A 25,642-nucleotide genomic window follows, 5' to 3' on the forward strand; every position below is an offset into this window, starting at 1 on the left:
CAGCTCAGGAGGCAGAGGCAGACAGATCTCTGAGTTTGCGGCCTGGTCTACAGTCCAAGTACCAGGACAGTCAGGGATACATACAACTACTCTGTCTTTAAAAAAAACAAGCCAAACCAAAAATTAAATAAATAAAAATAAATGTTTCCAAAGCATATCCTTAGTAATTTCAGAGTGAAAATGCCATGTTTTGTAACCAGATACCATCACTAAATATCATGCATGAAGCCCTTTAGGAAACTGGAGAATAGCCACATGGTAAGACAGGACATGGTGTTCAGGGCCATGATGACCTTCAATATCAGCACACCCTTGACACTGACTCATGATTCCAGAAAGTCAAACCATGGGAAGTTTCTGCTCTCTCACTTCGAATATGGAAGTCCTGGGTTACATCTCCACAGGCCTGTGAACACACATGTCCAACAAAGAGGGTTGGATATGGTAGCCCAAGACCTTAATCCCAGCTTCCAGGCAGAAAGAAGCAGATGGACCTCTGAGTTCCAGACCTGTAAGGATAATGTTGAGAGACCCTGTCTGGAAAAGAAAAAGAAAAATGCATAATGGAATATTGGTCTTTTTGAAAGCAAATCAAGAAATTCTGCTCATCAAGAAAAAACTGCTGGTTGCAGATGCTGGCAAATGGCTGTAAATAAATGCTCAGACAGTCGTGACAAAATGTCCAACTTAGAAAATATTTGAACAGAAAGGTCAGCAATGATATGAGAATATAATGACCAATAAGTGGGGCTGTGGAGACACTTGGAGGGTTTGAGCAGTCACTCTGCAACCCTGAGGACCTGAGTCTGAATCCTCAGCACCTACATAAAAACAAATCCTGGAATATCATGGAAGCTTCTAACCCCAGCAAAGGATGAAGGACATAAAAGTATCCTGAGAGCATGTGGTTCAGTGAAACCCTGTCACAAAATGAAGATACATGTTATTTCTCTCTGGTATCCATGTTTGCACATATGGTTGTACAATCTGGCATGGTCACACCTGTGTCACACACACACACACACACATACACAAGACAAGCAATGGGTAGAGGGCAATGCTCACAATCAACTGATGTGGTGATTGAAATTAGAGGAGAAACTGGAGCACCTGACCAAGAAGACTGGCCCAGTGTGCCTGAGGGAATTTGGAAATGGTGTGGCAGTTTGAATAACCACTGGATAGGTTTGGTGGCAGCCAAACATGGGTCTCTATGAGGCAGCTTCTGGGAGAAATGGAAACACAATACAGGCTGAGCAACCTTAATCCTAAACCTGAAATCTGGAGTTTGAGAACACTGAATTTCAGATACAGGTGCCCCTGTGCCTCATTATAGGAAGTGCTGCTCAACTGGAAGTGGCTTTCCTCAGGACATGGAGATAAGAACCTCCAAGAATCCTCAACCAGTCAGAGGACTCCACCCTGGACCACACCATCTGAAATCCACTCAGGGGAAACCTGCAGGCGTTATCATGACAACATAGACACTCAAGACTCCAGTCAGATCCAGGGGCCACCAGCTGGGGCCTGGATGAAACTCAGCTGCAGGGTTCTGTTGATGCACCAGACCCAAAATTCCTGCCAGCCAAGCCTTCAAGGCAGCATCAGCAACATGAATAGAAGCAAAGATAATCAGCTTGGGGAAGCTGTCTGCTGAGTGATGTGAAAATGTTTTTCTTCAAGGCAGACATCCAGTCACAACACCATCCTCCCCAAGGCACAGTCTAGGCAGAGGCAAACATAACATTTGGATTATCATAAACCAAGATTCGATTAGGAGATGACCTTGCCTGTGCTCGGCAGTGAGCCCTGACTTTGCCAGACAGCAAGAAAGCCTATGCTCCAGGGGTGAGGTGTCACCACAGGAATACGCTTGCAGCTGACTGATCTCTCCAGGACACTCCCTAACCTGAGTATGTGTTCCCTATTTTTTCTAAGCATTGCAGCTGAAAATATCATACAGGAAGTTCCAGAAATGAACACCACCAAAGTTGTACATTTTACACCATTCTGGTTGGGATAGCAAAATCTCCCATGCCAGATGTGCTTGTGACCTACACCAAATGCCCACTGTCAGTGTCCATCACTAAGGAGCATCTTGAGTTACTGAAGGGATGGTGTTGGAGGACAGACTTAACAGAATAGACACCCCCAAAAGCAAAAGGACCCACCAATGAAATGCCAGCACACATCATGGAGACTGCCTAATGCTGAAACTCATGACTATGCCCAAACCTGGAGGCCACAGGTTCTTGGTAAAGGTCCAAATGGTGTCCTTCTGAATGTTGCTGTGTCTGTCCATGTACCCTCCACCCCCACCCACTCACTGTGCGATCTGAAGTAAAGGACTCCATTACGTTCTTTGTTTTCCTCTCATGTTGCCGGAATCTGGACTCAACACAGTGTTTGTCTTAGAACATGCATACTGCACCATGAAGACATAGAACATGACCAGGACCACACAATGGAGAGCTAGGGCCACTGGATCTTCATGCTCAATGACAGGAAAAGCATCAACCCTTCTGTTACCTGCAGACTGGCTCCTTCAATCTCCCCAGGTATGCACAGGGCAGCTACTGCATGTAGCAACTTTTATAGGATACTTAGTGTTTACAAGACATTGATAGAATGCCTCTTGTATGCAGGTGCTTGGAGAAAGAGCAAACATCAAGTAAAAGATAGGAACACCCTAGAAAGTGAAAGCTAGGGCCACTGGGATGGCTCATTGGGTAGAGGGATTGATTGGGATGGCTCAGTGGGTAGAGGACTTGATTGGGATGGCTCATTGGATAGAGGATTTGCCATCAAACCTAACATCTTCAGTTCAATTCCTAAAATGCAAGTGGAAGGAGAAAAACAACTCCCAAGAGTTATACTCTGACTTTCACGTATGATCGCATGGTTTCTCCCCATCACATCACATTGATGAAACACAATGAGCGAAAAAAGCAAGTTTGGGAGCACAAGGTTTTTGGCCTATACATCTATATCACTGTTTATCCTTGAAGGAAGTCAGGACAGGAACTCAAAGAGGCAAGGAAGCAGGAGCTGATACAGAGTCCATAGATGGGTGCTGCATATTGGCTTGCTTCTTCTGTGGTGACTCTAGCTTTTGTCAACTTGACATAAAACCAGCTACTGTATCCCTAGAAAAAATTGGCTGACTGCTGAGATCTTGAATTTTCTGACTTCTTATTCTTTAAATTAGCAGAGAAAAAAAGATCCCTTTTTGTCACCATCTGGTCTGGCCCAACAGGAGGCCAGCAAGACCCAACTATAGCACAGCCTCACCCATGGCCCTTGGATGGCCCTGCTTCACTCATGGTTGCATTCTTCCCCCAACTTTGCAGTCCCTCCCTCATTCCTATTTTCCCTAATCTCGTAGGCTCAGCCCTTTAGTCTTCATCAGAATGGAGACTCTCTTGGAAAAAAGGACTCCCTGCCCAGGGAGACTCTACAGCCCCATTATGCTTAAACCCTGCATGGCCCCTGAGCTCCAGTAACTCTTGGGCTGCCCCAGCTCCACGGACACTGCTTGCTGCTCCCTTTCACCTGCACACTACTTCCCAGCTGTGCTTCATATAAGCACTGTAAGATCTCTGCTCTCATTGCCTGTCCTCCTATGGTCCTTTGCTGTGCTTCAGATACTGTGTTGAACTTTCTGATTATAGCAGAATCCACCATGGCACTGATCCTGAATCCAGCAGCCACCAGCAGCATAGATTATGGGGTCAATGGCAGCTTTGTGCCCTGCACTCAGAGCTACTTCCTCCTTAAAGGGTCACTCCAGGCTGAGGCACACTTGTTTGCTGCTGGGTCTTTCAAACCCTAACCCTTCATGCCTCTGAACACTCCTGGGTCCAGTCCCTCAATGCAAACCAGTACCTTCTGCTGCCTTCCTTGCCCTGCCTCTTCAGGCACAAATGCCCCATCAGAGCAGCCTGTGTCTCTCTGGGTTTCTGGTGTGCCATATGGCTTTCCTCCCATGGTTGGGGATGTCTGCATGCATGATTTATGGCTGCAGGTTCACTATGACAAGAAATTACCTTTTGATGTAACATACCAAGTGGGGAGGTGGAACAAGGGTGATATTTTGGCTTCTGTAATTACTTCCTGCTGACATTGGCACATTATTGTCAGGGCCTTGGAAGGCTAGAATGTTAATCAAAGGTAAGGAGGCAATTTAGAAACCACTGGTTCATTGACCAGCTGAAGAAACAGCATTTGCATCAGTTGGATTAGTTTATATCAGCTTTCATGAAGTTCAGGGCTCATACTCATATAGAGCAGGTTGTCATTAACAATTGATGCTTGAATGTGTCTGTCAGCAAAGTGCAAACCTGTGGAGACAGATATAAACTAGAAACAGAAGTTAAAATTTATGACCTTATTTGGAACTTTTAGACCCATATAATGCAAGTCTTTATGTCACCAGAACTTTCTATTTCTCAGACCCTTGTCAGAACCATCCAACCTGTCAAACAATACCTGATTGGGGAGTGTGGATTAAGAAGAGACAGATAGAAAAAACAGAGACATACAAGAAAGAAAAAGACATAGGATAGATTTTGGAGGACTGTCACTGAATACTGTTGTATCCAGTTTACTCTGCACATTGCTTATATATAGCTGAGCAATAGACAAGAGAGCATCAACAAAGCATACTACATTGTTACAGACTTCTTTATCTGAAGGTTATTTGGGTTCAAGGAGCAGTTAAGCCACTTCCCTGCAAGACAGATCTTAAAAGGTCTTATTAATAAAAAACCTAGAGCCAGATACTGGGGTATAAGCTGAAAGATTAGAGAGGTAGAGAGAAAGCTACTACATCTTAGCCCTATGAAATCCTGTGCCAAAAGAGAGAGTTAGCTCCTCTCTGCACCCTGCCTTATCACTTCCTCTCTTCAGAACCTCTCAACATAGTTACTGACTCTCTGTATGCAGAAAAAGTGGTCCTACATATTGAATTGCAGAATTTATCCCTGATGAGTCAGAATTAACTTTGTTATTTATTCATTTACAAGAAATAAACAGAAACAGGAAGTATCCCTTATATATAACTCACATCTAATACCTTATGTGTCTGTCAGGCCCTTTAGCATGAGAAAATGAGGAGATTCATCAACCAATGATAGGAAATGTGTGGGAGGCCTCAGAATTTCATAAAAAAAATAATGTCAATAGTGAGGTTTTAAAAAAGGATTTTTTCATAACCTGGAAACAAGCTAATGAAATTAAATGGAAATGTACTACTTGTTCAGTTTACAATCAGCCTTTACTACCCGCAGGATGTAACCCAAAGGACACTCACAAGAATGAAATCTGGCAGATGGATGTGTTTCATTTTGTAGAATTTGGAAAATTGAAACATGTTCACCACACCGTTGATATCTACTCAGGATTTCCATGGGCAACTGCTCTGAGTTTCAAAAAGGCTGATTTTGTAATCCAGAAATTGCTAGAAGTTATGGCCATCATGGGTATACCTGTGTAAGTTAAACCTGACAATGATCTAGCCTATGTCTCAGGTAAAATGAAAGTTTTTTTGGTTATTACAATATAAAATATATTACAGGTATACCATGCAATTCTACAGGAGAAGAAGTCATAGAAACATCAAATTGAACTCTAAAGGGTATGCTAAATAAGCAAAAAGGAGCAACAAACCCCCTAGAAATAGATTACATAATTCTTTATTAACTTTGTATTTTCTCAATGCTAATGAGAAAGGAACAATAGCTGTGGAGAGACATTAGACAATAGAAAAAAAAATACAGAGTTAAATCAGCCTGTATATTTTAAGGATGTGCTAACCTCAGAATGGAAACCAGGATATATATGTCTTACATTTGGGATGAGATATTGCTTTTGTTTCTACAGAGAAGATGAGCTATAAATACCATCAAAATTGATAAAGGGCTGGATGGTGGTGGCCCATGCCTTTATTCCCAGCACTCGGGAGGCAGAGCCAGGTGGATCTTTGTGAGTTCAAGGCCAGCCTGGTCTACAGAGTGAGATCCAGGAAAGGCACAAAGCTACACAGAGTAACCCTGTCTCGAAAAAAAAAAATTATGGGGTTGAGGATTTAGCTCAATGGTAGAGTGCTTGCCTAGCAAGAGCTAGGCCCTGGGTTCGATCCTCAGCTCCACAAAAAAAATGATAAATGTTTGATTTGAACAAGACAGACCTCTCAATTAGAAGAGGTGATTGTTCCTCAACCAGCATGACTAACCCATTTAAAGTAACTTGGCTTAATGGTATTACATCACACTTAAATTTCATGTCTCCCTAAATGTTTGTTTCTGCTCTTCTCTACAAACACTTATCACAAATGGTGTTTATGTAGTCCCACTTCAATTAAAAATTAAAACTGGCTTTGGAGTTGGAGAATGTGTCTCTCCTTCTTTAAAGCCAAACATGTTAAAAAGAAAATGCAAAATCTTTGTCATGTCAGAAGAATCAAATGATATGGGACAGAAGAAAGCCAAATTAAGGGACAATTCTATTGCCACTGTTCTCATAATACACATAACCAAGAATTTCCTGGGTGTGCCCACTGTCCTGCCCTTGTTTTGCACTCTATTCCTCAGACCTGCATTCTAAACCTGTACCTCTGGTTATTTCAGACTTTATGCTCGTTGGATAGCCTTTGATGTAGCTCAAAAGGCCCTGTTACAGGTCCTAGGAGGAGAAGGACAAAATCAAAGTGACTTTTCACATCTGATAAGGTCTATTTACCTTTGAAGAAGGAAATTTGTCAAAGATCTGTTTACAGAAACCTTAATGAAGAGGCACAGGAGTTAGAGGGATACTGAGAAGTTTTCACAGGGATGTGTATACATCAGGCCGAGGCTGTGTCATCCATCTCCAACCTAAGGTAACTAGTGGACACATTGCCTGTCACTACTTACACCCCCACATACCTGGAATTTAAGGTGCTACTTTGCTCTCAGGTTTATGGAGCGTCTTCTGACCTTCAAGGAAGGACATAGCATAAGATTGAAATTCATAGTCAAGGCTCTAAATTCAAACCCAATTTCCCATATCTGAAAATTTTAATGGTCAGGAAATTATAAGAAAAATACATTCATTGAAGTGAAGCTTGTATATAACACATTAGAAGAATTTAGCATGGTACTTGATGTGGCAAGACAATATCAGGGCACTTTTGTTGACAGGGTGAAGTGGTTTGTGAGTATATGGGTGTCTCTGTGTCTTTGTAAAACTATGACAAGGAAACACAGGTTGGGTTCAGGATGAAGTAGGATCTCTTCTTCTGAAACAGATATGGTGCTGTTGAGCATTTCATGAAATACACATCTCACAGACTTGTGAAAACCCCACTGTCATAGAGTATTTTTTTTTGGAGTACTTTCTTAACATCTTTATTACACTGAGTTATCAGGTACAGCAACTTAGAATGTTAAGAATTGATCATAGCCCACAATTTCAGGTAATAGTTCCATTTTTGGAAAATCAAGATAGGGACTCAGCTAATCATATCACATCCACAGCCAAGAGCAGAGATAAACAAATGTACGCATGCTACCTGTTTGCTTATGCTTATGCTCTAACTTTTTCATATGTACACAGTACAGGTTGCAGACAATGAAATGATTCTGCCCATTTTAGGGACTCTTATCTCAATTAACAATAAAATCCCACAGAGACCTGCTCAAAGTAAATCTGATCAATATAATTGCACATTGAGGGTCCCTCTTCCCAGGTGACTAGTTTGATTCAGTCTGATAATAAAAACTAAGAATTGCCAGGAGGTGGTGGTGCACACCTTTAATTCCAGCACTTGGGAGGCAGATGTAGATGGATCTCTGTGAGTTCAAGGCCAGGCTGGTCTCCAAAGTGAATTCCAGGAATGGCTCCACAGCTACACAAAGCATGTCTCAAAACTAAGAATTACATTCCCCAGCATCGCTGACAGGAATTGAGGAGATTTCTGCCTGCATTCAGAGCTGTGGTTCTCAACCTGTGTGGGTCACCACCCCATTGGAGGTCGCATATCAGATATACTGCACATCAAATATTTGAATTATGATTTATAATAGTAGCAAAATTAGGACTGGAGAGATGGCTCAGAAGTTAAAAGCACTGCTTGCTCATCTAAAGATCGTGAGTTCTATTCCCAGCAACCACATGGTGGCTCACAACCATTTGTAATGATATCCAGTGCCCTCTTCTGGCCTGCAGGGATATGTGCAGACAGAATACTGTATACATAATAAATAAATAAATAAATCTTTTAAAAAACAGTAGCAAAATTAAAGTTAAGAAACAACGAAACAGTTATGTTAGGGCTCACCACAACACGAGGAACTACTGATCATGCTATTTCAAGATTTAAAGGGTCAGAGAATTGGAAAAAAATAACCATTGATCTTGAGTGTCCATTGGAACCCAAGTGTCTATGTTGCTAACTATGAAGGGGCTTGCAAAGGATTTTCCTGAATATCCTTTGCTCTAAGGGAAACTCATGTTCTGTGTGGAAGACTCCAGCTATCTGGCCACCTTTACTACCGAGTAACAGCAGACCACTTTGAGCTACTGAACAGAGAGGACAAAACCCACTACACACATGCTGATGACACAGATTTTAGTCACATTGGGCTCCATGACCATATCACGCTCCTATGGGTACTTGTTCCTAGACTGTATCAGCCTCTTCCTCTAGCATAACTCTGCCTAGCTGTTTCCTGTAGACGCTTTACCAGGAAGTTGTTCAACAAGTGTCCTTCTCAGTCAGCATTAAGTCTATAAATTCTTGTGGCTAAGGACATAAGGAGATGTAGATACTTTTTTTTTTTGATTTTACATCTTTTTTGTATTGTTTTCTTTTTTCATTTTTCATTATTAAGAAATTTACTACTCACCCCACATACTGTCCACAGAGCCCCCCCTCCTCCCTCTACCCACCCCCATCCCTCTCTCCCAAGCCACTCCACATTCCCACATCCCCCAAATCGAGGTCTCCCATGGGCAATCAGCAAAGCCCAGCAAACTGAGCCTAGGCAGGTCCAACACCCTCCACACTAAACCAAGGCTGTTCAAGGTGTCACACCACAGGCACTGGGTTCCAAAAGCCTGCCCATTGACCATGGATAGATTCCTATCTCCTGCCTAGGTGTCTCTCTAACAGTTCGAGCAAAACAACCATTTTCTGTATCCATAGGACCTAGTCCAGTCTCATGGGGGCTCCACAGCCACCAGTCCACAGTTCATGGGCTTCCACTAGTGTGGCCAGTCACTTCAGTTGCAGGTACTTATGATGAACTTCAGCATATATTAATTTCTGTGATATTATTACTTTGTGTACATAAAATTTCAGTAGGAGATAAAGATTCAGTTCTACACAGAGAAAGAACTGGAGGATGTTCAATCAATCAGGGAGGGATCTCTAGCTTTGGATGAAGGGGGTGCTGAAGGGCTTCCCTTGTATCCCAGCAGAGGCTCCTGCAAAGGTCAATTTGACTTCTAGTGTAAGGAAAGCTCATTAGCAGGGAAGCAATGTCAGTTCCCATGACATCTGAAGCTCTTCCCTAGACATTCTATTGTATCCTGGAGAGCCCTGGCATCCTCTGTGATGTCACTATGTTGTGGCAACACCCACTGTCCTTGGGAAGTATATTCAGTGCCTTCACCATTTACTGATGAACATGATGGCATACTGAAGAGTCTAAATTGGAAAGAGAATGGAGAGGATATAGAGAACAGAGAGTGACGGAAGAAAGCTGATCATCAGCCTCCGTGTAAAACATCAAGGAAGAAATGATCAAGAGAATGGTGCAATGAGTTATGTACAGGAAAAGGGAAGCTTCCTGGAGGAAGTGGGCTTGAGCTGAATCTTCCAGTAACAGGGAAAAGAAAGTTGGAGTCTCTGGAAACCAACAGAACTTCCCTGCTTGTCATGGCTCTTGAAATTCAAGGATTCCAGGATATAAATTGTTTTGCTTCAGAAGACAGGAACTGGTAAGATCAATGCTTTATGCTGGGAACTTTTGGCTTTCATTCCTTTTGAAGGATAGGCATTGATGAGTGAACATGAGATCAACATTAAAGAGGGAGGGATTAATGAGGTGAGCCCATTTCAAGGCAGGACATCACTCTACTTCAACCACACTAGCTAACTTTAAGTACTTCCCAGCTGCTCTGTGTTCCTGAGTTGTCAGTCAGGTGACTTGTTGAGTCTGGTGACCATGTTCTGCCCTTATATGTCTTCTCCATCAATAGATATATGGTTAGTGACCTCTCAAGATATTTGGGGAAACTCTAAATTACTGGGGTGATTATGAACTATTGCAATTTTCTGCTGACTTGTAAACCCACAGGATTTCAGACTCTGCAGCCAAGATAAATTCTGAGTCTGCAGCTGTGAATAAGCCTGAAGAGGCTATCTACTTGGTTACTTGAAGCATGTGTTATGAGGGCAGAGAGAACCAGAGAGCTGAGATAACCACTTCCCTTCAAATAGAGGAGACAGCTGAGATCCCCAGATGGGACATCTGAAGCATGGAACAAAATAATTTGGGGTGTCACCAAGTCATTGGTAAACAAACTTTCTCAAACATTTGATTAGGACTCAGGGTGGTCTGTCCATCCACTTTGCCTTGTCATACTGCAAGTTAATTTATCTTCATTTACCCACAAGGAGCACCAGGGAGCCACCATCCCACCAAACCTTCCTCACCAAGATGAAGGTGAAGCAGAAGGTCCAGAGACTAACTGGTCAGCTACAGCAAATGACTATTGAAAGAAATTGGCAGTGAGATCGCCTGATCTTTATCACAGAAGAGAGCATGAAAAATACGTATTCATTCTTTCAAACCCTGAGGTTTCAATCTCAGTTCCACTCTGTCATCATTAATTCATTTTATATAAGGTCTGTGTTTCTGGTAGGTTGCATCTTCAGAGTATGTCTTTGCCCAAAATCATGTCTCTGAATTGTTCCCAAAGGCAGAACCTCAAATGTGGACAGGAAAGTCATGAGGACATAGACTATTCTGCTTCCTCTAAAAAGAAACAAAAACAGAGCCTGTGTCATGAGTCATAGTACTCATGGACTGAGGGAGTAGTATGTGAGTTCCCAGTATGCATTTGAAGAGATTCTATCAAGTGCTCACTAGTGTGAGATGTTAGTTGCTGTGAGTTTGAGTTAATTTTTTCTTACTTGCTTAAAAAGGCCTTGTGCGTTTGATTCTCCAAGCAGCACATGGAGAGGCCTAGTCACACATCTAAATGTGTCCATACAGGGACTGATCCCTGCTCCTTTTGTTCCCCTCTGAGAGGACACACCTGCATGCATTTGTTCAGCATCCAATTGGAGTTCTCCCACTTTCACTCAGTCTCTCTTTCTCTGTCTCTCTAAGTATCTCTTTCTCTGTCTCTCTGTCTCTCACATACATGTGTATATGTTGTGTATTTTCTATGTGTTTGTGCATGTATCTCCCTCTAGTCCCTGCAATCAGGGATCTGAAGTTGGGCATGAGCAGTTCCCTATCTCACAGTTCCCAGGTGATACCTTGGTGAAAATTGGGAGCACCACTTTGAGTATTATAGTTCTGCCAGTGTACTTTCTTTAGTGACACATAGATATTCCCTTGAGGAGTTTATAAATCTGTCATGATGTTGAGTCCCATCCACAAAACTGTTCATGATGTTATTTTGGTCTCCATTGTGACAGGTCTCATCATTGAGAATTTCATTTTGAACATAGGAGAAACATCTTCATCGACTCTGGAGAATACACACATGTGGAGTAGACACCAGGGAACTTCTTAGACAGCTATTTTGGCAAGCCTCCTGAGAGAGCTCATGCAGCTCCACCTCCCATCATCTAAACAGCCTGCCTCTACAGGTGTAGGCTCAGAATAGGTGTAAGTAAATTGTTTGCAAATCTGTGGGTTCGTCCTGGGTTTTGGTAAGAACAATATAAGTAAATTTGTTGCAACAACTCTGGGGAAAGGTGTCCTGACTACCTGGGGAGTCAGGCAACACCTTGATATGCTTAGGACAGCTCTGATGGCTGGAACTGCAAGGAGACAGTTTAGCCCTGGAGGACGAGGTACCCCACACACCTTGAGCTGCTCAGAATAGCAGCTCTGCCCTGAAGGTGTCCTGGACACCTGAAGTTGTTTAGCACAGCTCTGATGGCTGAAACTGCAAGGGACTGTTCAGCCCTGAAAGGTGAGGTATCCTGGACACCTCAATCTACTCACAACAGCTCTTCCCTGAAGGTTTCCCAGAGACCTGGAGCTGTTGTGCACAGCTCTGATGGCTGGAACTGCAAAGAAGCAGCCCGACCATGGAACGGACAATTTTCTGAATTTTGGGGAAATTCAGGCCTGGCACTGATGGGGGATGATCTCCCTGCAGGATACAACAATCCTGCTCTTCTCCTGAAGAGCTGCTACAGCTGAGCTTTGCTCAGTACCCTCTTAAGGGGGCTTCTGAGCTGAGCTCTGCTTCTCTTGCCTATGCTGTGGCTTTTTTTACTTCACTCTACAAAAGGGGAAACCCCTGGAAAAATGTAGCAATATCCTCTGGCACTGGAGAAAAGTGTCACTTTTTAGCTCTTTATGGCTCTGTCCACTGAGGGACGTCTCAGCAAAGATCTGTTCAGCTCCTCCTAGCTCTGCTCTTTCAGCTCCCTGTTGCTCTGTCCACTGGGGGACATCTCAAAAAGGATCTTCTCTATGCCAGTGAATGAAGATCATCACACCAAAAATTCTTTTGAGAAAGATATTTATTTGGGAAGGAGGAGTCCAGGAGAGTAGCTGTCTCTACCAGGGTGGACAGAACAGCCTTTTTTTTTAACTGAGCAGGCAGGGTGGTTTATACTGGATGTTTTGGAGGTGCAGTCAACCTCGGGTTGACTTGGGGCCCAGGGTTCTACTGTTCTGCTCTATGATTGGTTGATTTCATAAGTCAGTTGGCCAGAGGCACAGACGGCTCTGATCTGACTGAGCCAAACTGTGTTTCTTTCTACCCTGATTTGAGTCTTTCCTCCCTAGTTCTGGGCTCCAGGGTCTGGGTGGGTTTCTTTAGCCAGCCCCTTGTCCCTACAATAGCAAGTTTAGTAAATACCAGAAGTTCCCAGCACTTAGGAGACAGGATGTGGCATCCTGTGACATCCAGTAGTCTAGAACACCCCCTGAATTCCTGTGATACATGAGGCCTATGTTCATGGAGTTCATTACCTCTAGGTCCAGGACCTACTACCAGCCAAATCCTTTCTATGAAAAGCTCAAGATGGGGCATGAGCAGGTCATGTCACACACGCAGAGCTTAAAGAATGAGAACACCAAGGCCTCAGAGAAATTAAATGGTCTGGCCGAAGAGTCAGTCTTCCATTGTTAAATGCCTGTTGTTCAGGGGACCACAACATTGTGCAATGGCCATCTCTGGCTTTCCTTGTTGCTGTACTGCAGAGTCTGAAGCTCTGGCTCCAGCCTTTCTGCCTCTTAGCAAGCTTCCTTAGAAAGTAGTGCTTTGTCTTATGCTTCTCATTCTCAGCATTGCCAATAGTGAAAGAGACTGTTAGCTACTCACAACCCCATATTGTCATACTTAATAGCCTCCAGAACTATTATATTATATCCAGAATTAACCTTCCTAATGGCATGAACATTGAAGTATAATTCCTCATGTTTTGACATTTCACCATAAAATTATTTTTCTTGCTATGTCATAACTGTAATTACTACTGTTATCAATCATAATGTAAATATGTGTTATGCAGAGTATCTGAGATGCCTCCCCTTTGAAAGAGTAATTCCATCACCAAATGAATCATGACCCTTAGAAGTCCAGTTTGCAACACAAGATGGATATCATGTATGGTTTTGTGCAGGGGTCTATTGCCATAGGACTGCTACACCACTTGTGTCTCCTACCCTCACTCAGACAGGATTTGTTCTCTACTTACTGATGTTTCCCCATTTCCATGGTCAGAGAAGGGTAGATGGGGAATCTGTTTTCTTAGTATAGGTTCTTGGATTTCTTTTGTTGTTGGAGTTTTCAGAAATAGTATGATTCTTTCTGGAATTCCCTTTTTTCTACCATTGGCCAAGAGGAAAATGTCAGAGACCCCCAGACACAGAAAGAGCAGGTAAGAACAAGCAGCTGGGTCAAGGTTAGGTCCAGCACCATTTCCTCCTGTAACATTAGCCTGTTTAACATTCAACTCACCTGTGTTTAATTCATCCCTTTACTCATACACATTCCCCACACACACACATTCAACTCCATCACCACTTTCATGACAGGAAACTGTTTATTTTTTTGTCCATGCACCAGTAGTTCTGGGAAGTGAGTCTTTTGTGAGAATCATTTGGCAATCAATCCCTGCTTCTCTGCCTGAAGCTGAAATCCAATGATGCAGATGGATCAGTCACACATCACACACCTTCATGTCATTATGAGGAGAGAGGTGCTATGAACAGCCTTGAGGGAGTAAGTTCAAAGTCCAGCACCATATGCTTTTTGCACATTTGCTTTCCAGGGTTATATATGATCACAGTGAGGATAGCAGCTTGCAAGTAGGAGAGTCCCCTCCAAAGGTCAAGTGAGTCATTCTCTTTGTGACCTCGTTGGGTGGCATGTGGCCTTCTTCCTCCCATTATCTGCATGCCAAGGTGGTCCCTTCACTTTGACAAGCAGTTGGTTCTACAGCATAGCTCTCATGGTGCTATGATTTTAATGGTGATATCTTTTGAGGAATTGTTTCTTTGACATTGTTCTTAAAAGAATGCATTGCAAATGCCATTCACCATCCTGAAATTGAGATTTATGTTTTTTGTGAGAATTTAATAATACTCAATGCCCTTTAAGTGGTACTTATTTACACTGTTGCTTTTGTTTAAAATTTCCAGGATGCAATATAATTTCTTCACACGCATATTTTTATCAGCTTGTACAAGAAAATTACCTTACATGTGTTCTAGAACTTTGAAAATGTTCTTCAGTATTATGATTTTCCCAACTGTATCCTAAAATAGAGTACCAGAAAATTTATATTATTGAAAACATTGTAAAATTTATGTTACTATCTTCAGTGAATCTTAGAAACATGCCTAATTTATTCACGTCACTCTTCTTTCTCAATCAAATTACACAGGAACATCCAAAACCAAGAAACAGTTGTCCCCTTATTTATTTATTTTATTTTGGTTTTTCGAGACAGAGTTTCTCTGTATAGCTTTGCGCCTTTTCCTGGAACTCACTTGGTAGCCCAGGCTGGCCTTGAACTTACAGAGATCCACCTGGCTCTGCCTCCCGAGTGCTGGGATTAAAGGCGTGTGCCACCACCGCCTGGCCTGTCCCCTTATTTTAAAATGTGAAGGAAAATACATTGTCTTAACTCTAATAGTGAGGTTCCTGTAGGTCTCAATAATCACCTCTTTGTACAGATTCTTCTGGGAAGGATCTAGCAAAGTCCACTCTTTCCAAGTGAAGTTGACATGCATATCATCATAGGTCACTGCATTCTAAAACAATCCATACATGTGAACAACAGAAAGCATGATACTGACAACATTGTAAATATATAATTCTTTGACAGTATATTCATACAATTCTGGTGCTCACTATCTTACTCTATTATGTAGTTGTTATAATGTAATCACCTTGTGACTTTAGAGGAAAACTGAAGAGAATATTCACCTCTGTCAATTCTGTACTATTTGAAATGGGTATCACCTTGCAAGAAAAATGCCAGTTAACAAACATATAGAGACAAGTAAACAAAACAACAGTACAGAGTACACATGAGAGAAATTGTATGAACTAATTACAAAGAAGAAATAAGATAAACAAGCTATTGGATAACGACTTTAATCCCAACAATTCAAAGCCAGGTGCAGGTATATCTGCCTCTGAGTTGAATGCCAGAATAGTGTATGTAATCAGGTCCAAGACAGATAGAACCTAGATGAGCAATTAGCCTTGTGGTAAGATGGAAGAGTAACAGTGGGTATATGCACAAAAGTGGTATAACTGGATCTTGAGGTAGATTGACTTCCAATTATCTGAGGCTATCATATTGATTTCCACAGTGCCTGTGTAAATTTGAACCTGTGACAGCAATGAATTTCCTTGCTCCATATCCTTTCCAACATTAGCTGCCACTTGTGTTATTGATCTTAACCATTCTTTTTTTTTTTTTTGGAAAATGTTAGCATTTAATTAACCTCCCTGGGTGGCTTCAAGCCACCAGGACACAGGCACCTCCAACACCCTTTATCTTCTCTTCAGCTCTTCTGCTGAAAAATTTGGCTTTCACGATGACAGGCTGCTTAGGGAGCTTTCCCTTCCCCAGAACTTTGTAGTAGCCTGATCGCACAACATCAATGATGGGAGCAGCTCCAGTCTTGTTCTTTGCAGCATTGACGCGTGTCTGCTCACTGACCAGTGTCCACAATTTATCCAGGTTGACAGTCGGACAGAAGCTCTGGTTCCTCTTTAAGTGGTAATGTCTCATACCAACTTTCCCAAAGTAACCTGGATGATATTTGTCGAAGTTGATCCTGTGGTGATGCATGCCTCCAGCGTTACCGCGGCCTCCTGGGTGCTTGCGGTGTTTACCGATGCGGCCGTGGCCGTGGCTCACGTGGCCCCGTAGTTTCCGGGTCTTCCTCAGTCTGGATGGCATGGCGGCAGCAGAACGGAAAGAGCGATCTTAACCATTCTTACAAGTATAAGACAAAAGCTCAAAGTAGTTTCAATATGCATTTGCCTGATGGCTAAGAATGCTGAACATTTTTTCAAGTGTTTCTCAGCCACTTTAGATTCTTCTACTGAGAATTCTATTTAGAGGTATACTCCATTATAATTGCATTATTTGGTTTGTTGTTTAGTTTCTAGAGTTCTTTGTTATCTTTTGTGAGAAAACCCTGAAGCACATAGACAAACATGTTGTACTCACTGATACATGAAAATTAGCTGTTAAGTAAAGTACACTCACAACAAACATAGTAAATCACAATACAATCCACAGATGCATAGAGGCTAAGTAAGAAGAGCAGCTCTAGGGTATATGCATGAACCTCACTGGGAGAAATATATATAATAGATTTTGTGGGTGCACTGGAGACAATTGGAGATGGGAACAGGATTGGTCAGGTGAGTAAGGAAGGGACAGAGGAGAAGACAGGGAAAGATAACTGCCTTAGGGGAGATTTTAGCAGGAGACATGGACACAGTGCAGTGCAAACTTCATGGAACCTAATAGGGTGACCCTAGTGAGGAGTCCTAGTTATCAAGAATTCAGGGGCTGGCTGGGTAGTGACAGCACATACCGTTAATCCCAGTACTCAGAAGGCAGAGACAGGCAGATCTCTGTGAGTTTGAGGCCAGCTTTCTCTAAAAAGTGAGTTCTAGGACAGGCTCCAAAAGCTACACAGAGAAAAAATAAACAAACAAACAAAAAGAATACAGAGGCTGAACCAACCATCTTCTGTAAACACACAACACTACCAGTGGTAGGATTGGGACACCATGTTAGACACAAAACACTCAGCTAACACTTGTCTTGCCTGAAAGATATGCTGGAGCAATGGTGGCTCAGAGTGTCTAACCAATGAATGACTAGTGTAAATTGATGCCCAAGCTATGAAAGGAGCCTCATGCCTTATAAAGCCTAGGTGGATAGGAACTGCAATAAGATGGTCCAGAAAAGTAGAAAAGGACCAAGTACAACTGACCAAGGAAAATACAATGAGATAATGTATAACTATATTGTTATAATCAAAGATTTGTGCCTAGCCTAATTATCATCAGAAAGGATTCTTACAGTAGATGATGGGAGCACATGCAGAGATCCCTACCCAAACACGAGGGTGAGCTCTGAAAATTCTGTGGAAGGAGGAAATGAATATTGTAGGATACAGAAGCATTGTGGAAACAAGGAAATCTTGGCCCATAGAATCAACAAAGCAGGGTGCATAGGGGTTCAGAGAAATTGAAGTGGCAATCATGAAGGCTGTATGGTTCTGTGCCACGTCATCTGCATACTTTCTATAGCTTACCTTGGTGTGTTTGTGTGACTTATAACTGTAGGAGTCCTGGTGTCTGTCTCTTTTGCTTGCTTTTGGGACCCTTTTTCTCCTATTGGGTTACCTTGTCCAGCCTTGATGTGAGGATTTGTTCCTAGCCTTATTGCACCTTGTTATGGTGTGTTTGGTTGATATCCCAGAGAGGCCTACTATTTTCTGAAGGAAAACAGAGTAGCAGTGCATTTGGAGGAATGAGGATTTCAGGGTGGTGACTAGAAGGAGTGGAGAAAGGGGAAGGAAGCTGCAAGTTAGGATGTATTGTATGAGAGAAGAATAAATACCAAGAGAAAAAGAAAAAGGGAAATGCATTTAATCTTAGTACAATGATCCTCATAGTCTGTAACAGCCACAAACAGCTCAAATGTTCAGTTTCTTTTGACACTCAAGATAATCTCTTCCCTGTCACATCTTGTACAAATTAAGAGACAAGGATTTTGAACAAATAATGCCACAGTATATATTCCCATTCAGAAAAAAAGGAATGAGACTGTGTTCCTGGACCCAACACAAGTAGACATCCCCGGCTCATGTGCATATCACACCAGCCAGAAGATTAGGTAGGCAGGTCACCAGCCCATGAAACTTTCACCATCCACATATTTCCACACACACAATCCTCCACCAACCCTACAGCTGCCACTCCCAAATCCATTCTCCAACCCCATTTTGATGGATATCCTCTGCTCAATGGCAAGCCACACCAGTAAGAAGAACAGATAGACAACCTGAGGTAAAGATGCCCTGTTGGGCCAGAGGCCATGCCAGCCACCAGAAATCCAAAAAAGCTGATCACTTTTGGACATCCTGCAGTCTTTCAATTATCCCCTAACAATATTCTCAATCCCACTTCTCTCTTCATCTCCGTGTTGTTGCCTCCAACTTGGGTTGAATCCTTTCTCTAATAAAGGACACACAATCTGCCAGATGTCTATGTAGGCCACCTGCCCATAGACCTCCCCTACTTTCTTAATGCCCTCTCAACCCTATCTCCACACTTCCTTTTCTCCTCACTTTGGTCATCCCCAAACTTGGGCAGATACTCTCTGCTGGAACAAAGGTAACACTGCAAGATTTCAAGGCCCCACTTGAGATGAGAACCCCTGTTCAATCATAGACCACAAAGAAGAGAAGAACAAAGAGCAAATAGAAACCAAGGAATAAAAAACCCATCCAAAAAAGACAAACTGAGAAACCAGCACCCAGAGCCACAATCACCTCAAATCCAGATACCTGGACACCACCATAAGAACATAATCAACATCAGCTGGAGCAATATTTCACTACCAGATTCCTGCTATCCTACTACAGCATGCCCTTGACTTTGCATCACAGGTAAAGGACAATTAAAACAAACATTATAAAGATGATGGGAGTTCTTAAAGAGGAAATGAATTGAATCCCTTTAAAGAAAGTGTAGAAAGGATAAATGTAATATAGAAAAAAATTAACAAATCCCTTAAAGAAAACCAAAGACAAAAAATGGTTTATGGTAATGAATGACCTCTTCAAGACCTGATAATGAAAGTAGAAGCAATTAAAAAATGCAAACTGAAGAATTTCTAGAAATGAAAATCTAGGTATTCAAGCAGGAACTACAGAGGCAAGCTTCAGTAAAGATTACAAAACATGGAATGAGAATTTCAGGCTTTAAAGATATGATAGAAAATATGGCTATATTGAAGAAAGAAAATGTTAAATTGAAAGATTTCCTGAAACATAAGATCCAAGAAATGTGGAACACTATTAAAAGACCAAACCTTAGAATAATAGGAATAGAAGAAGGAAACTCTCAGCTCAAATCCCAAAAATGATTATCAAACAAATTTTTCTAACTAAAAGGACAGAAGAGAACATAGCCCAGAAAATCTACTAAGCAGAGTTCACAGAGGCTCACAGAGATGGAAAATGCATTTACTACCTGCGTGTGTCCACACCTGTTTCCCTGCATATGTGTTACCATTGTATAGCTTGGTGTTTTTGTCCAACTCCTAACAGTAGAAGTGGGTGGTGTGTCTCTGAGTTCTTTGCCTGCTCTTGACATTCTTTAATTCCTATTAGCTTGCTTCATCCAGCCTTGATATGAGGGTTCCTCCCTACTCTTCTTGTCACTTGTTATGCAGGGTTTGGTTGATAACCCTGGAAAGCTGCTCTATTCTGAAAGGAAATGGAGGAAGTGTGGATCTGGTGAAGAGGAGAACAATGGAGAGGACTGGAGATGTGGTGGGAGGGAAAACTGCAGTTGGGATGTATTGTATGACAGAAGAATAAATAAAAATAAAAAAGAAAGATTGAAACATGGACAAAGTGTGGAAAGACAACAAATCCTGTAGCTCTGTTTCAGACAGGTGCAGCTTCATTCTCAAAGGGCTTACATAGCTCTATCCATGAAATATTTTTTACATGTCTCTGGCCTGGTACTTCTACTCCTTTTGTATCAAAAAAGGAGAGACAGAGACAAAGAGGCAGGGAGACACAGAGAAGAGAGAGAAACACGGAAAGAGAGAGGAGCTCCCCCAAAAAACTCACTGAACTGGAACTCACAATGTCCCCCAAACTGTAACAAGGCTCTGTATTAATTAAGTGTAGCTCTCCCTCACAAAATGACACTTTCCCAAAGTCCCTATTACCTACCAATATTTGTGTTAAATCCATAGTAAAAGTCTCTTTTTAATCCACATCTGGTCACATGAAGCAGAAGCTGGTGGATCTCTTCAAGTTCCAGGCCTAGCCTATCTACTACTTAGTGAGTTCAAGGCAAGACAGGGTTGGAATGTGAGACAGAGTCTCAAAACAGATGCTCTCAAAAATCTCTACTCAATAAACTTCAGGGCTGTTAAAAAGGTTTGACAAATAAAGTACTCACCTTGAAACTATCGCTTTACTTCTGTATTATAAAAACAGTTGCCACATGCAGGCTTCTAATCCAGTAATTTTAAGGCAAGATAAAAGGCAGACAGAAGAAATCTTGCAAGTTTATTTACAAGTGGTAGTAAACTAAGGACCCTGTCTCAAACATGCTGAAGGGAAAGGACCAAGAAGCAAAATGTTCTCTGACTATTATAACTAAACCACAAAACACATGCATGCCTATTTACACATAAATTAGCACACAGATAAAAACTGTCATAAGCAAATAAATAATAAAATTACAATTGGATGATATGGCACATAACTTTTATTCCAATAATTGGGCAGCAGAGGTAGGCAGAATTTTGGGAGTTTGGGGCCAACCTCATCTATATTCTGAGTTCAAGGACAGCTAGAGATACATGGAGAAACCCTGTCTCAAAATAAAATTTCAATTTTGATTTGTATTGTTTCATCCTGAAATCATTTTCCAAAATGAACTGAAGTGTCCCAGTTTCATCTCAGCAGAGGTCTCTTGGTTCAGGACAATATCTCTTAAAGTAATTTCAGGTATCAGCCACTGGTCCCTGGCAAATCATTCTCAGAAATAAATATACCTTAGTATGGTAGCAGAGCCAAGCAGTTCTCCTTGAATTCAAGACATTTTGGTCTATGAAGGGAATATGATACTAAGACATTCATCAATAACACACAGAAACAGACACACACACATACATACAAACACACCCACACACACAAATATTGCTGAATATACTTTGTTTTGTTGTTTGAGACAAGATCTCAATAAGCATAATCCTCACACTGTATAGTTTAATGTATAATATATATTGAATATTTTAAAACAAACCCCAGAAAAACACTTCATCCTATACCATTGGCTCATTATTCAAAGAATGACAGTTTTCTGAACAGGAGGGATCACTCAAACAATGGTCTTTATATTTCCGTAAACTTCAGTATATCTGGAAGTGGGAGAAAATTTATACTGTTTCATTCCTATGTTGTTTCTCCTCCATCCAATCATTCTATGAAATTAATATTCATTTTTTCTTGAACTTCTTCTAATTTAGAAACATTTTAACTAATTTATTTGTAAATTGAGGTATTTCCAGATTTTGTTTTAATGGTAAGACTCCAACTGTGGAAGCTGAAACAATGCCTATAAAAGTAAATATTGTAGCTACCAGTTACTCAAAGAATTTTTAAGAATATTTTTCTAAAATAGATGGAAATTTTCCAAGTATTGTATTGAAAGTTTTGGAAAATTCCTCTATTTTTAATTTTACTGGAATCAAAATAAAAGGAGATTGTTGATAAACAATTTTACTATTATTTATTATGCTATAACATTTTGAGTTAAATACCTGTTGTATGTTACATGAAATAAAGAATGACTATAGTGGATTACTAGGATTTCAATTAATAAAACATGAAAAGAAATCACATAAGCCTATACATAATATAATTCTATCAAAAAAGTAAAATTATCAGTGATTCTCAAAGCATTTTCTCCTTAAAGACTAATGAATCATATAATGCTTAAGTTAGGGTTTCTATTGTTGTGAAGAGACACCATGAACATGGCAACTCTTACAAAGGAAAAATATTTAATTGGCATGGCTTACATTTTTAGAGGTTTAGTCCATTATCATCATGGAGAACATAGCAGCATGTAAGCAGACAATGTGCTGGAGAAGGAGCTAGGCATTTACACCATGACCTACAGGTACTCTGGGAGACTGGACATAGTTTAAACATATATGAGATGTCAAAGCCCACCTCCACAGTGACACACTTCCTCCAACAAAGCCACACCCTCTAATAGTGCCAATCCCTATGAGTTTATGGGAGAAAATTCCATCCAGACTACCACAGGTACTAAGTAATAATGTTCACAAAGAAGTAGGATATGTCCAGTGTGAGAAAACAATGAACCTATTCTATTGAGAAAGACTAAAAGTATATATAAGTTTGTTTCCATACCATAATTTATTAGACCATGAAAATTTTGGTAGGGCCCACCTAAGTCCCCATGATAGATTACATGAAGTATTCAGCTCACATTTAACCCAATGTGGGAATAATGACAAGGTTGCTCTTTGTCCTCGAAGTGATTAGGGAGTCCAGTTGTGCACTTCTTCAATATCAATTATGTTTTTTGAGTTGACTGTTTTAATAACTTTGCTGTCAATAACTTTTTCAGGTTAAACTTTCATTTTTCCCATTTTTAGGTACATAATGAAAAGCTATACCATTATTCACTGCAAGGAATCCTGGTGTATTATTTGTTACTCATGGTCATATGTATATGTAAATCAGAACCCTAATTGGAATGAGCATTATAAGAAAGATCTTTTAGACAACTAAAAATATCTTAGTCAGTAACTTCACTACACCCAAAGTTGTACCTGATAAATAGAACTCAGTGAAATCACTCACTAATGACAAGCAGATACAGTCCCAGAACCCCATGATACACACTGGACAGTATATAACCAGAAATCAAGAGCAATGCTCTCGTCTATACATGTGGAGAGACACCACATTGATCTCCATATGAAAAGTCTCCCCCAGGATCCCAAACTTCAAAACAGATGTCTATTAGAGACTAGACCTGACCTTCAGTAAACATACTTAGAACAGGTGAGCAGCCTTGAGGAAGTAGTCTTAGGACCTTAGTTAGGAATTAGGAGTGTGAACTTTGTGTGATGACTATCAGCATCATAAAATATAATTTTTGTCACACTAACTACACATATTATTCTTGCTCATGACATTACTATTTTGCCCCAGTTCTTCTCCAGCATTTGTTGTCAGTTGTTTGGCAGGTCTTTCCCATTCTGAATGTAATTACTGTTATGCCCAGATTGTAATCCCAAAGAGACCACTGAAGACCATGGATGTCCAAAATGCAACAGCAAGGTTTATTCTATAGATACAAGTCTAGACAGGGAACTCAGTCCTAGACCCAATAAAGTGAGGCAGGGAGGAGTTGCTCTTTCTTTGTGAGGCTAGTTATTTAAAGGCAAAATTTACAAGCCATTCAGGGCGGTTGGGGTGTTTGGCACTGGTGCAACTCAGATTGGTTTATTTTTATTTTTGAAGGTCTCTGTTTTTTTAATTGGGTGAGGGTATGAAAGCTTTGAATTTACAGGTTGGGGGATAAAATTATCATTTTGGGGGCAGTCCAGCACAAGTCCCAGGCTTTGTCCTCGAGCTGCCATGGGGGCTGGCAGGCTAAGCATGTACTGACTGTGGGGGCTGTCTCAGTCATCCAGGCTCTGTCCTTGAGGTGCCATGTGGGCTGGCTGGCCTAGCACATACTGATTGTGGGGGCTGGCTAAGTGGTGTAGGCTCTGTCCTTGACTCGTGCACATAACTCTAAGTTGGTGAGGGGTCCCAGACAGTAAACATCTGGCTGAACTTTGAGCAGTCAGAGTACGTGCAGAAAGGGAGCTACTGCAAGGACTATGTCTTTTGTTCACAGCCCTCCCAGAGACTGCCTGCTCAGTCTCAGGAAACTGAAATTGAGACCTGATCTCTGAGAGAAGACTGAGCAGCCTGTTATGGCATCTGCTTGGTCCTTTCAATTACCACAACTCTTTCCAAAAGACCAAAACCACAATCTATAGAAACAGCATTAATTTATAATATCAACAAGCTCCATAATTCTCATAATAGCCAATATAACAAGAGTTTTAAATACAAAATAGCAAATGCCTCAAAACAACTGAAATGAGATTATTTGCCTTATAACATTTGCAGTTTTCCCAAGGAGCTCACCTATGTGGATCGACCATGCTGTCTCAGGAAAATCCAAGACTCTAGCAATATCTGAAGTCTCAGAGGTAATGGGGTCCCCTGGAAAGCTAAATATGGCAGCTGAGCCCTAGGACATATTTGGAAGGCATATGGATTCAAACAAGGGCCTGGAAATTGTCTTAGATACTAAAGAATCAGAAGGCAACCTGGTGTCAGGAAAATCCTTAAAAACGGTGGGTGGATTTTTGTCTTACTTTTCTTCCATCAGGTTCTCACCTCTATGACCATGGTAAGCTGTTCTTGCACTGTTCCCAGCATCCTGCTACTCCTAAATACTACAGCAGCAGCACCTTGAGCTCCACATCTCTGGGTTTCATCATCAGCCTTGGTTGACTCCTTGTCCAGCTAGATCCAGGTCTGCTGTTTCCACGGACTAGTTCCAGGGCTGCAAAAGATCAGGCCAGGTGACACTCCATGAACACCTCCTTCAGTTCCACAGATATTTGAGATAGGCAAGAGTAGTGTTAGTGCACAAGGCCTGTGAGCTTTTGCAGCCCTGCATTCCTACTTCCCTGGGCCAAGTCCACAAATCACCTACTAAACAAACCCTCTCCCTGAGGCAAACTCTAACAGAAATTCCTCCAGTTCTCTACTCACAAGCACTGCAATCTCCAGTTGCATCCCCCAGGCAAGTCCCTACAGACACACCCACAGAACATGCTCACAAACATTCCTCCTCCCTGGAAATAACCTTCTAGACACTTACTATTTTTAGCCAGACTCAAAGGATATGGGAATCCTGTAGTGAACTCAGTTTTTGGGAAACTAGCATTATGGGGAGTACTTGGCAGCTGAATTGGAGAGCTTCTCTAAGATCAAGGCCAGAGGAGACAGCAGAGCAGCCCATCTACTAAAACCACAGGGCTCTGGAAGACGAGACCTACTCTAGA

General features: G+C 41.5%; 1 protein-coding gene across 1 annotated transcript; it reads right to left on the bottom strand.

The window, feature by feature from the left end:
- Positions 1 to 16,164: 16,164 nt before the first annotated feature.
- LOC131901086 (large ribosomal subunit protein uL15) lies at positions 16,165 to 16,677 on the bottom strand. Its single transcript, XM_059252377.1, has one exon. The coding sequence runs from the start codon at positions 16,658 to 16,660 to the stop codon at positions 16,214 to 16,216; it is 447 nt and encodes a 148-aa protein (XP_059108360.1). The 5' UTR covers positions 16,661 to 16,677; the 3' UTR covers positions 16,165 to 16,213.
- Positions 16,678 to 25,642: the final 8,965 nt, after the last annotated feature.

This window comes from Peromyscus eremicus, unplaced genomic scaffold (assembly GCF_949786415.1).
Source record: "Peromyscus eremicus unplaced genomic scaffold, PerEre_H2_v1 PerEre#2#chrX_unloc_2, whole genome shotgun sequence".
NCBI lineage: Eukaryota > Metazoa > Chordata > Mammalia > Rodentia > Cricetidae > Peromyscus > Peromyscus eremicus.

Coding starts and splice junctions, on each gene's coding strand:
- LOC131901086 (XM_059252377.1), bottom strand. CDS start 16,660: ATGCCATCCAGACTGAGGAAGACCCGGAAACTACGGGGCCACGTGAGC.